We start from the raw sequence: 14,727 nt of genomic DNA on the forward strand, positions 1-14,727 counted from the left end.
CACTGCCCTTTAATTTTTATGAACTTGTGCCTCTGGAGTACTGTATGCCTTTAGAAGGCAGATGCCATGTCTCATTTATCGCTGTACTGAAGAGTCCAGCGTAATGTTGAACACATAAGTGTTCAGTAAGTATTGAATGAATAAAAATGGGGGATTCAGGACTGAATGATAAAGACTCTGCTGTCACAGCTCTACAGTTAGTTTATTTGGGGAAGTGGTACGTGCATGCAGTTAAATTCCAGGCCTAGCATGACTAACCTGTACAGGGCCATGAATGATCCAGCCAGCAGGCAAGGTGGGTTTCTAATGGAGATCTTTGTGGACTAGGGTGCAGTCTGGAGGAGTCTGATGTTTGAAAGGCTGGACAGGGCTTAGGTTGATGAACTGTTGCCTCCCTCCCCTGGCAGATTGAGTCATATGTATGCCGAATGTGTTCCCGAGGGGATGAGGACGACAAGCTCCTGCTGTGTGATGGCTGTGATGACAACTACCACATCTTCTGCTTGCTGCCTCCTTTGCCTGAGATTCCCAAGGGTGTCTGGCGGTGCCCAAAGTGTGTCATGGCGGTAAGGACTTCCCAGCCCCAGTCTATGTCTGCCTCATAGGCTATCCTTGCCTTCCTTCATCCGGTCTTATTGAAAGCAGCCTTCTAGCTCAGACACAGTCTTATGTTTTGGGTCCCTGGGGTGGGGCTAGGTTGGGCAGAACTTTGGGAGAAAGAAAAGGAGGACACTCAGCCTGTGTTCTCTGGGAGCTCTCGGACCACCCCGGGAGGTGAGAGTCATGATTAGACAGATCATATGTGATGACATATAATCAAATGTTAAATTGTGTGTTAGAAATTCAGATGTAGAAGTTCAGAGGACAGGAAAGTGACTAAGGGTAGTAATCAGGGAAGGTGTCAGCAATGAGATTTGGAGGACAGGAATATGAAAAAAAATGTTCTTTTGATTTCCAAGTTTTTTATTCTTTGTTTCTTTTAGAAAGCTTGGAAAATAGACAAATTACCTATCATCTCACCACCTAGAGACAACCATTGTTAATAGTCTGGTATATTTTCTTCTCATCTTTTCGTTGTTGCCTATATATAACTATCTTTAACAAGTTTGGGATCTTACTGTATATTTTCATTTGTTACTTTATAATCATTTTTCTATATTATTAAATTTATTCATGGGTATGATTTTTTTTTTCCTTGTAGGGGGTCCATCATGTGGGTATAATATTTATTTAGGTATTTTCCTTCTGTTGTGATAATTAGATTGGTTTGCAGTGTTGTAGATTTTAACTACAAGAGGTGGGCAGGCTTTCTAGACTGGGGGATGGAGGAGTGCAGGAGTAAGGATACATGGGGATAGTGTACCTAGTGCAAGAGAGGCAGTGAGGAGAGCAGCTGTAGCAGCAGTGAGGGCTAAGAGGCCTGGGAAGTCTTTCAGTTCCATTTCATGAGCCTCCTACCTTGATCCAAATTCCGGGTGCTTGTCTACATCTCTCCCTCGGTTTCTGGAGAGTAGACGCTGACAGTTTCTTGCCCTGTCAACTGTGGTCACAGAGACCAGGTGTGCACGTGCACACACACTAGACACACACAAATGAGGAAAGAGACCAGGGCAGTGCATAATTGCCTTGGTAGTGGTGGGGATTCCTTTAGGGAGGAGTTTGGATACCAAAAGTATCATAGACAACAGACTGTCAGGTCTACTTGGCTCTCTTCTCTAAGTGATTGTGGGCCAGTGGACCAGATTGACTTTTAGTTTTCAGACATGAGCAGAAGGTGTGTCTGACTGGGGTACATACATCTCTCATCTAAAACCACGAACATAGATACAAAGTGAGTTAGACACATGTCCTGTCTTCTGAGACAGTGTAAAGAACAGGAATAGTGTGGGGTTTGACACTAGGAGTTGGTGCCTTTGTTTCCCATCCTCCAAGCTACTAGAATATTCAGTGTCATTTTCCCAGGTCTGTAGTTCCAGTCTGGGCATAAAACTTCTCTAAGCATCCTGTATAAAGTCACATTTTATCTTGAGAGAAAAAATACTGGCAGAAGAGCATGGGGTAGCATATTTAAGTCAGAGCCCATGGTTTAGATAGTAAAGTCCTAAAGGAAGAGAAGAGCAAGAGCGTGGTAGAAGTGCATGTGGGGAATGAAGAGACTAACTGTGCTCAAGTGCTAGGAGGAAAAGGTAGAGCTATGACGTGAGACCTGCCTCAGGGGCCTTCAGTACAGACCTAGGGCTGTTCTCCTTCTGACTCCTACCCCATATTCCAGCTCCGCTTTTGAGGATTCTCCACCTCTTTGCCTCTGCCTTGGTGACGTGTTCTCCTTTGGGTTTCAGGAGTGTAAGCGCCCCCCCGAAGCCTTTGGCTTTGAGCAGGCTACCCGGGAATACACTCTGCAGAGCTTTGGCGAGATGGCTGACTCCTTTAAAGCCGATTACTTCAACATGCCCGTACACGTAGGTGATGGAGGGCTGGGGTAGTGTCAGGGCTAGGGTCATAGGTGCCTGATGGTCAATAGCTCTCCTGGGTCAGTGGGGCCAGGATATGATGGGCCATGGTCATCTGCTACCCCTGTTCCTTAGATGGTGCCCACAGAACTCGTGGAGAAGGAATTCTGGCGGCTGGTGAATAGCATTGAGGAAGATGTGACTGTTGAGTATGGGGCTGACATCCATTCCAAAGAATTTGGTAGCGGTTTCCCCGTCAGTGACAGTAAGCGGCACCTAACCCCTGAGGAGGAGGTGAGTAGGTGATTCATGGTTATGTCAGCTGTGTGACTTAAGCAAGTCATTTAGTATCTGAAAGACTCAGTATCTCTATAGGATGGGGACGATTATGCCTACCTTATATGGTTGCTGTGAGATGTAGATGGGATGATATGTGTAAAGAACACAGCCTAATATCTGGCATGGCATCTCCAGCCATGATATTGGCTGTTTATTTTGTCTGTAGAATGGGGACAGTATCCATTTTACAAATTTTATAAGAATTAAATGAGAGGGCTTCCCTGGTGGCGCAGTGGTTGGGAGTCTGCCTGCCGATGTGGGGGACACGGGTTCGTGCCCCGGTCTGGGAGGATCCCACATGCTGCAGAGCGGCTGGGCCCGTGAGCCATGGCCGCTGGGCCTGTGCGTCCGGAGCCTGTGCTCCGCAACGGGAGAGGCCGCAGCGGTGAGAGGCCCACGTACCGCAAAAAAAAAAAAAAAAAAAGAATTAAATGAGAAGGTATATGAAGTACCTGGCAGGGTGCCTGGCTCATTCATAAGAAGTGTTCAGGGACTGGGATTGTAAGTTCAGGAAATAATGAGGCCCTAGGCCTGTATCAAGGGAAGGGTGCATGTTGGTCCAGAGCAGGGGCTTTTAACTTGCAGATATTTTGGTGGGTGGGCACATCTATAAACCTCCCTAAAATTGAAGTAAAGTGAAGTGGATTGAAATTTTGTGTGTATGCATTTGACGGAGGCAGGGGGAAGAACACCTATATTATTTCTTAGATGTTTCAGAAAGGTCTATGACCTCGAAATTAAGGTTCCCTGGGCTAAAGATCTCCACTCCTTAGCAAAACTCTCATCCCTTTTCCACAAATACCTGACCTGACAGGAGTATGCTACTAGTGGTTGGAACCTGAATGTGATGCCGGTGCTGGAGCAGTCCGTACTGTGCCACATCAATGCAGATATCTCCGGCATGAAGGTGCCCTGGCTCTACGTGGGCATGGTCTTCTCAGCCTTTTGCTGGCATATTGAGGATCACTGGAGTTACTCCATTAACTACCTCCACTGGTGAGTGGGGTCCTGGTGAGCCAGGGAAGCAGTCAGGGTGGGCTCCTTCAGTACCATAGGTGTGTCCACTCTACATGTCTCCTTTCTGCTTGGCCAGGGGTGAGCCGAAGACCTGGTATGGGGTACCCTCACTTGCAGCAGAACATTTGGAAGAGGTGATGAAGAAGCTGACACCTGAGCTCTTTGATAGCCAGCCTGACCTTCTGCACCAACTTGTCACCCTCATGAATCCCAATACCCTCATGTCCCATGGTGTGCCGGTGAGTGTCCAGGAAATAGGGCAAGGTGTAGGAATGAGTTAGTGGTGTCCTTTGTGGTGGTGGTGGTGGTGGTGGTGGTCATTGTCTGGAATCTACCCCTGCCCCTTTCTCATTCCTATTCTGTCTTAATCAGGCTATAGGTTTGACAGAAATAATAGTGATTAGAGATACAATGTGATGGTGAGCCCTCTGGGCCTGATGTTTGAGGGCAACACCTTAGGGATGGCTTCCACCAGTGGAAAAGGGAAATAGAGGAAGGACTGGGCAAGACAAGTCTCCTTACTCTTAAGGGTACACATCATTTCCATTCACTTCTGGTTAGTCACAGCTTAGTCACATGGCCACATCTAGCTGTGAGGAAAACTGGACAATCTGATTTTTATTAAGGATGGTCATGTACCAGCTACAAATTGGAGGTCATGCTATTAAGAAAGAGGGTGAGAATGAATATAAGGGGACAACTAGCAGTCTCTGCTATCCTTTCCATATTGTGACCCTTCTTGGAGCAGTGGGTAGGTCTGTTTATTTATTTAACAGGTCAGAGTTCTATGGTGGTAATTAGTTTGCAATATATAAGTGTACCAAATCCACATGTTGTACACCAACATGTTATATGTCAACTATATCTCAGTAAAGCTGGGACGGGGTGGGGGGAAGTAACCTAAAAAAAAAAAAGGTGCCAATATCTTTCAGCATTTAAAAAAAAAAAGCTGAACCCAGAGTCCTGACTTGTCCTGTTCTCCTTCTCTGTGGACTTCTCTCCCACTGTGGGTATACATCCTGGCTTACCTATAAGGGGCTTTATATTCCTGGGAATTTCTGACGTTGAATAGTATCGGCCAGTTTTCTGGTGTGGATCTTAAAATAACCTGATCAACAGTCCTGTAGAAACAGGAATGAGTACATCTTCCACCTCTGCTTTCAGTCTTATTCATTCTGTGCTGCTACTCCTCCCCACTCCCTTCAACCCCGTGCCCCCAAAACCATCCTTGGCTACCTTACTGCTTAGTCTAGTGCGTGGGACAGTAAGCAGTCAGTACATATTGAATTAATATCTCCTTGAAATCCCTGGTCATCTGTACAGTAGGTCAGTGGTTCTTGCCTGAATTTCTTCTTGCCTTCAGCTTGTTTTGCTATACTATATAACCTATGAGTAATACTTTTTATTATGCATTTTAGTGATATTTAACCAAGGTTTGAGATATCTAGGGAATTAGAGGAAACGCATTCCTTTTCCCTCTCTGCATCACCTCATTTAAGAATTACTGGGAAAAAAAAAAAAACAATTACTGGACTCAAGATGTAGCAATGACCAAGGGCCCTTCAAGTTATGCTCTTCACAAGTAGACATTGGGTCTGACCTTTCCTCAGACTCCTTTCTTCCTGACCCACAGCATCAGTTCTTTCCCACAGTGTCAAGGAGAATTATAAGAGTAGAAGAGGATTCTCCTTAAGGATTCAGACAGCTAAGATTCATACATACATACATACATATATATACACACATATATATATTCATTCAATTCTAATCTCTTTTTATTTATTTATTTTTGCGGTACGCGGGCCTCTCACTGTTGTGGCCTCTCCCGTTGAGGAGCACAGGCTCTGGACGCGCAGGCTCAGCGGCCATGGCTCACGGGCCCAGCCGCTCCGCAGCATGTGGGATCTTCTCGGACTGGGGCACGAACCTGTGTCCCCTGCATCGGCAGGCGGACTCTCAACCACTGCACCACCAGGGAAGCCCTAATCTCTTCTTAAAAAACTTTTATCACAGACTTTTTTGCTTCCACCTTCACAGCATTTCTCCTGCTCATAGCTCCCCAGCTTCTCTGGCCAGCTGCTGTTTCACCACCCCACCCTCTGTCTGCCAGGCCCTTCCTATAGGTAGTTCCCAGCATCTCCAGGCTCTTTGGACTTGGCAGTATCCCCTCAATCCAGGACATCTGATTTTCATATTCACATGTCGGCAGGCTGCAGTTTAGCCAGCTGGAGGTCCCTCAGAGCTATCTTTGGCTGCACTCCCCCCCCCACCTCACCCATCTTCCCCTTTGGTGAGAGAGGGCCATTTCTTTTTATAGAGATACATAGTATAAGTATTTTTATTATAAAAGAAACATCCCCCCTTTCCAAAAAATGGCAGTAGAGAGGTCATCTCTATATCCTCCACATTTTGTTACATTTCCATCTTTTTTATGTAAGTTTTGACATGACAGTAATCAGTGTATGGATTTTATAATCTCTTTTGTCAAGTTTGATCATCTAGAATGGCATTGTCCAATTTGGTAGCCACTAGCCACATGTGGCTATTGAGCACTTGAAACATGGCTAGTCCCAGCTGAAATGTACTGAAAGTATAAAACATGTTGGATTTCAAGACATTGTATGAAACAGAGAATGAGAAATATCTCAGTAGTACTTTTGTATACCAATTACACATTAAAATGATAATATTGTGGATATATTAAATAAAATACATTGAAGTTAATTTCACCTGTTTCTTTTTACTTTTTTAATGTGGCTACTGGAGAATTTAAAAAGTACATATGTGGCTGGCATTATATTACTATTGGACAATGCTGGTCTAGAATAATTTTTTACTTCCTCACCATGAACTATTTATAACCATCTTTTTTGAAAAACGGCTTTATTGCAGTATAATTTACATACCATAAAAATCACGCATTTTAAATGCACCATTCAGTGAATTTACAGGGTTGTGCTACCATCACCACAATCCAGTTTTAGAACATTTCCATCACCCCAAAAGGATCCCTTGTGCCCTTTTGCAGTCACTCTTCATTCCAACCCCTAGTCCCAGGCAACCACTGATCTGCTAACTCTAAAAATTTGCTTTTTCTAGACAGTTCATATAAATGGAATAATATGTGGTCTTTTTTGTCTGGCTTTTCACTTAGCATAATATTTTTGAGGTTCATCTATGTTATAGCTTGCTTCAGAACTTCATTCCCTTTTGTGATGGAATAATATTATATTGTATGGATATACTACATTTTGTTTGTCCATTCACCAGTTGATGGACTTTTGGGTCATTTTTTAATAGCTGCAGAATGTGAGGAGAGCTTTCTAAAAAAAACTGCATAGGAAACAGTAAAGTGACATTGCCAAAATGAGGGTGCATTAGGTTCTATTTCTGGCTCTGCTACTTGAGGCTTCTGTGGGACTCAGTTTTCACATCTGTAAAATTAAGGCTGGGACTAGATCATTCAGCAAATACTGCTAGAACTCCCTCTGTGTGCAGGACCTCTGGTCAGCACCCTGAAAGCAAATAAACTAATCCCTGCCTTTAGTCATGTGCAGTTGAGTAGAGGACAAAGGTGAGTAAACAACTGGAATAAAATATTAGAGGTGCTACAAAAGGACAACAGACTGGGTCATTAGGAAGTAGGGGCGGCGGGGGGAGGTCAGGAAAGCATTTGTAGAAGTGGTGACACTTGAAGGAAGAGTAAGAGTTTGCCTATTGGGGCCGTGGCTTTATCATGTAGTTATGGGGATTCAAGTGAGGGGTTCTCAACAGGGACATTACATAATCAGGTTTGCATTTTGGTTGGGGAAGACAATTCTAGTGGTTGGTAATGGGGGCCAGTGCAGTAGTACAAGCAGTAAATACTGATGTTGCCTCTAAGTAGGGAAAGATTTGAGAAGAAAATGTACTGGAAGTGGGAACTGATACATGGCCTGAATAAATGTGCAGATTCAGTATTGTTAGGATGCTGATTCTCTCCTCATTAGTCTAGTACCCTAGCAGATGAATTGTTGGGTTGAAGGCTATAAACATTTTAGGTTTTTGGTTATGTGTCAGCGATTTTGCTTTCCAGAGAGAAGTTATTGGTCCCCATAACAGCACTGTACTTATTTCACTGTGTCTTCATCAGCATGGAATGTTCATTTTAAAAAACTTTGCAAGACTTCTTGGTAAAGACAGCTAATTAAACGTACACATGGCTACTTCCATTCCTTACTGAAACTTCACAAAATGCCACAAAGTGATTTTTTTTTAAGGTTAAAAAAAAAAATCACAGAGATGGGGAAAACAAGAAAAGAGACCATGATAAACAAAATTCTTGAAACTAGGAAACAAATAAGAAAACTGAATCTTAAGCCAGTTCTGGAATATCTGAGAACCAATCTGATTTATACCTCAGTACCCCCCAAGGGTTCAGTAGTTGGTTGCAGCAGACATTCCAGGGAGTAAAGACCAGGGAGTAAAGACAAATGGGGTAAAAATAAAGAGTGGTTCATATTTATATAAGAAGCTATGGGAGGGACTTCCCTGGTGGCACAGTGGTTAAGAATCCACCTGCCAGTGCAGGGGACATGGGTTCAAGCCCTGGTCTGGGAAGATCCCACATGCTGCGGAGCAACTAAGCCCGTGTGCCACAACTGCTGAGCCCGTGTGCCACAACTACTGAGCCCGCATGCCACAACTACTGAAGCCTACGCGCCTAGAGCCTGTGCTCCACAACAAGAGAAGCCACCGCAATAAGAAGCCCAAGCACCGCAACAAAGAGTAGCCCACGTGCAGCAACGAAGACCCAAAGCAGCCATAAATAAATAAATAAATAAATATTTTTAAAAAGCAGCAGCTATGGGATCCTCACCCACACTGGGCAGCTGGAAACGTGACCCTCCCTCACTCTAGCAAAAGACTGTGAGATTTACTTTCAAAGAGGTTGAAATAGATCTCTGGATTGAGGTCTTCTAGGTACAGTTGAGAGTAGAAGTATAGTGAAACTAGTAGGATTCACTGTATACCTACTGAATGCTGAGGTTCCCAGCCATCTTCCTCCACTTGGCTCTTAGAACAATAGCAAGCCAGACCTTTTTCCTTCAGGCAAAAAAATAGGAGTTTTCTCTGGGGAATCTGACTGGCCCAAAAGGAAAGACCTAGAGTTTCCCAAACTAAGTGGTTTCACTCTACAGTGGCTCACAGTTGACAAACTTCACCTCTGTACTCAGAACTTTCATTTAGCCTTTTCATTTCTTACTCTTGAATATAACTAGATAGCCACAGATTAACAGACAACTGAGAAAATTCTAGAATAAACAAAGTAGAACCAAATAGTAAAAAAGCAGCTTGGACAAACAGAGGCTAGGCAGGGAGAAGTAAACTTCAAAAAGAAAAGGAAAAGAAACCTTATTAATACCTTCAGAGATGAGCATATATTGCAAACATAAAATAAGAACAGGGTGCTATTTTAAAAGAACATGCTGAGAACGAAAATTAAGATAGCAAAAGTGGAAGACGAAAAAAAAATAAAAAGCTTAGAAGATAAACAGTTAAGGAGATCTCCCAGAAAATAGAATAGAAAGATAAAGATGGAAAAAGGTAGAAAAAGTTAGAGAATTTGTTCTGGGGGTTCAATATTCAAACAATTCTCTCTGAAAAGAGAATAAATGAAAACTGAAAGGATCAAATTGTTAAGAAATTGTTCAAGAAAATTTCCCTGAACTGAATGACAGTTTCCAGAATCAGAGGGCCTACCGAGTACATGAATGCAAATAGATCCACACCAAGGTATACCTGGTGAATTTTCATATCAAACAATGGGACCAGAAGACTCCTACAAGCTTTCTGAGAGAGAAAACAGGTTTCATTCAAAACATTAGGAGTCAGAACAGCTTTAGACTTCAAAAGCAACACTGGAATCTAGAAGACTAGAGCCATGCCTTCAAAATTATTTTCTTTCTTTCTTTTTTTTTTTTTCCAAAATGATTTTCAACTTAGAATTTTATGGGCAGTCAGATTATCAAGGTTGAGAGTAGAATAGAGGCATTTTTTTAAAAAGTTCTTCCCACCATTTCTCAGGAAGCTGTTGGACGATGTGCTTAAGCACAGCAAAGGAACAAACCAAGAAAGAGGAAGACATGGGATCTAGGAAACAGGAGATCTGTCGTGGGAGAGTGACAATCCAGGGAGGGCAGCTGGTCCCAATTGAAACAGATCATAAGGCTCCATGAGAGACTGCTACAGAAAGGTGAAAAGTGATAGGAGAGAGGAAAGTTGGACACTTGTCCAAAAGGTTGGGATTAAATTACTAATACACAGAAAAGTAAGCAAATTGAGACATAGGAGGCTATTTTTAATATAGTCTAGAAGCATGTTATTTAGGGAAGCCCCGGGTCTGCTGACTTTATAACAAATCTTACAGAACCACTTGGTTCTTGAAACTGCTTACATGACTGGTAACAAAAATTAATGAAAAAACATGTCCAGCTTAATGAAAAGTGATGTTTTGAATTTTTAAAAAATTATTAGGGGGCCTCCCTGGTGGCGCAGTGGTTGAGAGTCTGCCTGCTGATGCAGGGGACACGGGTTCGTGCCCCGGTCCGGGAAGATCCCACATGCCGCGGAGCGGCTAGGCCCGTGAGCCATGGCCACTGAGCCTGCGCGTCCAGAGCCTGTGCTCCGCAACGGGAGAGGCCACAACAGTGAGAGGCCTGCGTACCGCAAAAAAAAAAAAAAAAAAAAAAAATTATTAGGGAAGTTGAAATATTTTGGTATATGTACATTTCCTGCTTTTGACTCAAATTTTCCTGTCATCACAAATCAAAACCTTGAGAGCAGAGACCAATGGTCCTTTCTTTCGGAGTTGGAGGGTCTGGGAATCTGTTGTCAGACTGTGTTCCCTGAGACTTTCCTTCTTCTCCTTAAGAACCCTGGACTTAGATCTCTGTCTCAATGACCTTGGCTTTTCTTCCTCAGGTTGTCCGCACAAACCAGTGTGCAGGAGAATTTGTCATTACCTTCCCTCGTGCTTACCACAGTGGCTTTAACCAAGGCTACAACTTTGCTGAGGCTGTCAACTTTTGCACTGCTGACTGGGTGAGTCTGGAGTGTGATGGGATGGCAGGGAGAAGCAGGAGGGTTGTGGGGAGGCTGAGGCACCATTGCCTCCAGACTTGGCCATACTCAACCTTGAACCTGTCCACAGCTGCCAGCTGGGCGCCAGTGCATTGAGCACTACCGCCGGCTCCGAAGATACTGTGTCTTCTCCCATGAGGAACTCATCTGCAAGATGGCTGCCTGTCCAGAGAAGCTGGACCTGAACCTGGCAGCAGCTGTGCATAAGGAGATGTTCATCATGGTTCAGGAGGAGCGGCGTCTACGAAAGGCCCTGCTAGAGAAGGTGGGTGGTGGGGAGAGTGCCCTGGATTGGGTGCCCTAGTCTGGCAGAGGTGGGGGGGAGGAAGAAGTAGAAGATGTAGCCACTTCTCTTAGGGAGTAGTGAAAAGAACTAGACACATCTGGATTGGAAACTACAATTCCATTCTCTACCATTTACTAATAACTGTTAGTAAGTTAATTTACTTTACTGAGCATCAGTATCCCCATCTGAAAAAAAATGGGGATGATAATAGTGCTTTTTTTTGGGATAGTTGAGTGGATTTAAGATGTTTGTTAAGTAAGTGACCCATAGCAGGTGCTGTTATTGCTACTGATGTTATTGCATCATTATTTAAATAACCCAAGACCAACTGACATATGAAACCCCCACTTGCTGGTAAGCTGGATAACCTTTTCAAGTTAGTTAACCTCTCATAGTCTCACTTTCCCACTCTGTAAAATGGGAATAAATACCTCACTTGCAGAGTGGTTGTAAAGCTTGAGTAAGGTGATTTATGTCAAAGCATCTATTGCTGCACTTGCAGTGTAGCAGATGCTATTATTGGTAATATTAGTACATGAAGAAAATGATAGAAATATGGAACATTTCTTAAGAAATGCCATTTTATTACACTCATATAGTTCAGTAGCTCAAACTAGGTTAATATTACTGAGTAGAAGGCGGTCTTCCTTTAATAGATTTCTCATAACATGTCAGTTTGGTTTGTAGATGAGTGGCACCGCTATTCATGTAGTTTAGCTGCCTTCTTTTTTTTTTTTTTTTAATGTGGTACGTGGGCCTCTCACTGTTGTGGCCTCTCCCATTGCGGAGCACAGGCTCCAGACGTGCAGGCTCAGTGGCCATGGCTCACGGGCCTAGCCGCTCCGCGGCATGTGGGATCCTCCCAGACCGGGGCATGAACCCGTGTTCCCTGCATCGGCAGGCGGACTCTCAACCACTGCGCCACCAGGGAAGCCCCAGCTGCCTTTTTAAAGCTCCAAACTTGTCCAGTTAGGGAGTTGACTTAGTGAGAGTCCTCCATAGGATTACAAAGGAATGCTGGTCCTGAGGAATCCCTTGCTGGATCCCTTTTCTTAAAATAAGAAAAGTTAGGGTAATACTTTATTTTAAAGCTCATTTATAACTTTCCTATGAGCATGGGTTGTAAGGAGAATTGCAGCTATGGTAAGTGTTGGAAGTCTGGGGCCTGTCAGTCTGTGGTATTAGTTGGTGAGCCCCTGGGCTTTTCTAGGCATCATTTGCTCTCTGTGTTCAGTACTGTTATTGGATGATCACTCTGGGGCTGTGCTACACTACAGAAGGAGTCAAAGCAAGGTGGGAAAAGATGTTTCCATCCTAACACTCAGAATTCTTTACACTTGGCCCTTACCTAAGGAGAAGGGTTCTGGACCCCATAAATTCTGTAAAAGATTGTGTGTGTGTGTGTTTGAGTCCTTTTCTGGGGAGAGGGCTCATAGCTTGCATCCAGTTCTCAAAGGAGTCCATGATCCAAGAATACCTAGGGGCTTCATCCTTTTAGCAGCATTCTCTGGCTTCAGAATCAAAATAGGCTGCAGGCAGATTCTCACTTTGGGCAAGTTACTCTCTCTGAGACTTAGTTTCCTCCTTAGCAAAATGAGACAGGCCTGTGAAATAGGTATCCTTATCTGAAGATTAGAGCCAATATCAGTAAATATTTGTTGGGCACCTATTCTTTTTTCCCCTCCTATAGTCATCATGTTGTACATTGGATCCCCCAAACTTATTTATCTTCTAACTGGAAGTTTGTATCCTTTGAGCAGCGTCTCCATATTTTCCCTACCTCCCTAGCCCTTGGCCACCACCATGCTACTGTTTCTTTCTTTTTTTTTTCTTTCTGGCTGCATTGCAAGCTGGCTTGCAGGATCTCAGTTCCCTGACCAGGGACTGAACCCAGGCCTTGGCAGTGAAAGCCCGGAATCCTAACCACTAGGCCACCAGGGAACTCCCACTACTCTGTTTCTATGAGTTTGGCTTTTTTAGATTCCATATATAAGTGATATCCTATAATACTTGTCTTTTTTGTCTGATTTGTTTGACTTAGTATAATGTCCTCAAGGTCCATCCATGTTGTTACAAATAGCAGGATTTATGTCTTATGGCTGAATAATATTCCATTTTATATGTGTATGTATGAATACACACACACACACACACACACACACACACACACACACACACACATCCCACATACTTATCCATTCATCCACTAATGGACTCCTAGGTTATTTCCATATTTTGGCTATTGTGAATAATGCTGCAGTCAACATGGGAGTGCAGATATCTCCTTGAGATCCTGGTTTCATTTCCTTTGGATATATACCCAGAAGAGGGATTTCTGGATCATATGGTAGTTCTATTTTTAATTTTTTGAGGAACCTTCATACTGTTTTCCAAAGTGACTGCACCAATTCGCATTCCCACCGCAGTGCACAAAGGTTCCTTTGTCTCCACATTCTCTCCAACACTTGTTATCTCTTGTCTTTTTGATAATAAGCCATTCTGACAGGTGTGAGGTGATAATTATGGTTTTGATTTGCATTCCCTGATGATTAGTGATGTTGCACATCTTTTCATGTACCTATTGGCCATTTGTATGTCTTCTTTGGAAAAACGTCTATTCAGGTCCTTTGCCCAATTTTTATTCGGATTGTTTGGTTTTTTGCTGTTGAGTTGTATGATTCCTTTATATATTTTGGATATTAACCCTTTAGCAGATAGACAGTTTGCGAATATTCTCTCCCGTTCCATGGGTTGCCTTTTGATTTTGTTGATAGTTTCTTTTGCTGTGCAGATGCTTTTTAGTTCGATGTAGTCCCACTTATTTATTTTTGCTTTTGTTGCTTGTGCTTTTTAGGTATCATGTACAAGAAATCATTGCTAAGACCAATGTCCAGGAACATTTTCCCTATATTTTCTTCTAGGAGTTTTATGGTTTCAGGTCTTATGTTTAAGTCTTTAATCCATTTCAAGTTAATTTTTGTGAGTGATATAAGATAAAGGTCCAGTTTCATTCTTCCGCATATGATTATCCAGTTTTCCCAGGACCAGTTATCAAAGAGACTATCCTTTCCCCATTGAGTATTCTTGGCTTCTTTGCCAAATATTAGTTAACTATATATACGAGAGTTTATTTTTGGGCTTAATTCTGTCCATTGGTCTGTTTTTATGCCATTACCATACTGTTTTGATTACTACAGCCTTGTAATATAGTTTGAAATCAGGAAACTTCATACCCCCAGCTTTGTTTTTCTTCCTCAAGATTACTTTGGCTGTTCAGGGCCTTTTGTAGTTCCACTATTCTAAGTGCTAAGATACTTTTCTAGGTCCTTAGTCACTTTACCTTTGTTAATCCTCATAACGACCCAATGAGGATAGTACTATTGTCTCCATTTTACAAAGCAGGGAAACTGAAACCCAGAGAGGTTTAAATAATTTACTCAATATCAACGCAGCTAGGTTTGTAATGTGCAGTGGACTCATGAGCAGGATTTGTAATGTGCAGAGCGCATTTGT

At 43.0% G+C, this 14,727-nt stretch overlaps 1 protein-coding gene across 7 annotated transcripts in view; it reads left to right on the forward strand.

Moving 5' to 3' along the window:
• The window catches only part of KDM5C (lysine demethylase 5C), a 31,776-nt gene that overhangs the window by 10,028 nt on the left and 7,021 nt on the right, over positions 1 to 14,727 (forward strand). For all 7 annotated transcript variants that reach the window (XM_060002303.2, XM_060002301.2, XM_060002306.2 and 4 more), the window contains exons 8-14: positions 408 to 566; positions 2,340 to 2,459; positions 2,586 to 2,744; positions 3,604 to 3,785; positions 3,883 to 4,045; positions 10,770 to 10,889; positions 10,999 to 11,193. In XM_060002303.2, the coding sequence (XP_059858286.1) occupies positions 408 to 566; positions 2,340 to 2,459; positions 2,586 to 2,744; positions 3,604 to 3,785; positions 3,883 to 4,045; positions 10,770 to 10,889; positions 10,999 to 11,193 (1,098 nt within the window). The remainder of the gene's footprint in view (positions 1 to 407; positions 567 to 2,339; positions 2,460 to 2,585; positions 2,745 to 3,603; positions 3,786 to 3,882; positions 4,046 to 10,769; positions 10,890 to 10,998; positions 11,194 to 14,727) is intronic.

This window comes from Delphinus delphis, chromosome X (genome assembly GCF_949987515.2).
Source record: "Delphinus delphis chromosome X, mDelDel1.2, whole genome shotgun sequence".
Taxonomy (NCBI): domain Eukaryota; kingdom Metazoa; phylum Chordata; class Mammalia; order Artiodactyla; family Delphinidae; genus Delphinus; species Delphinus delphis.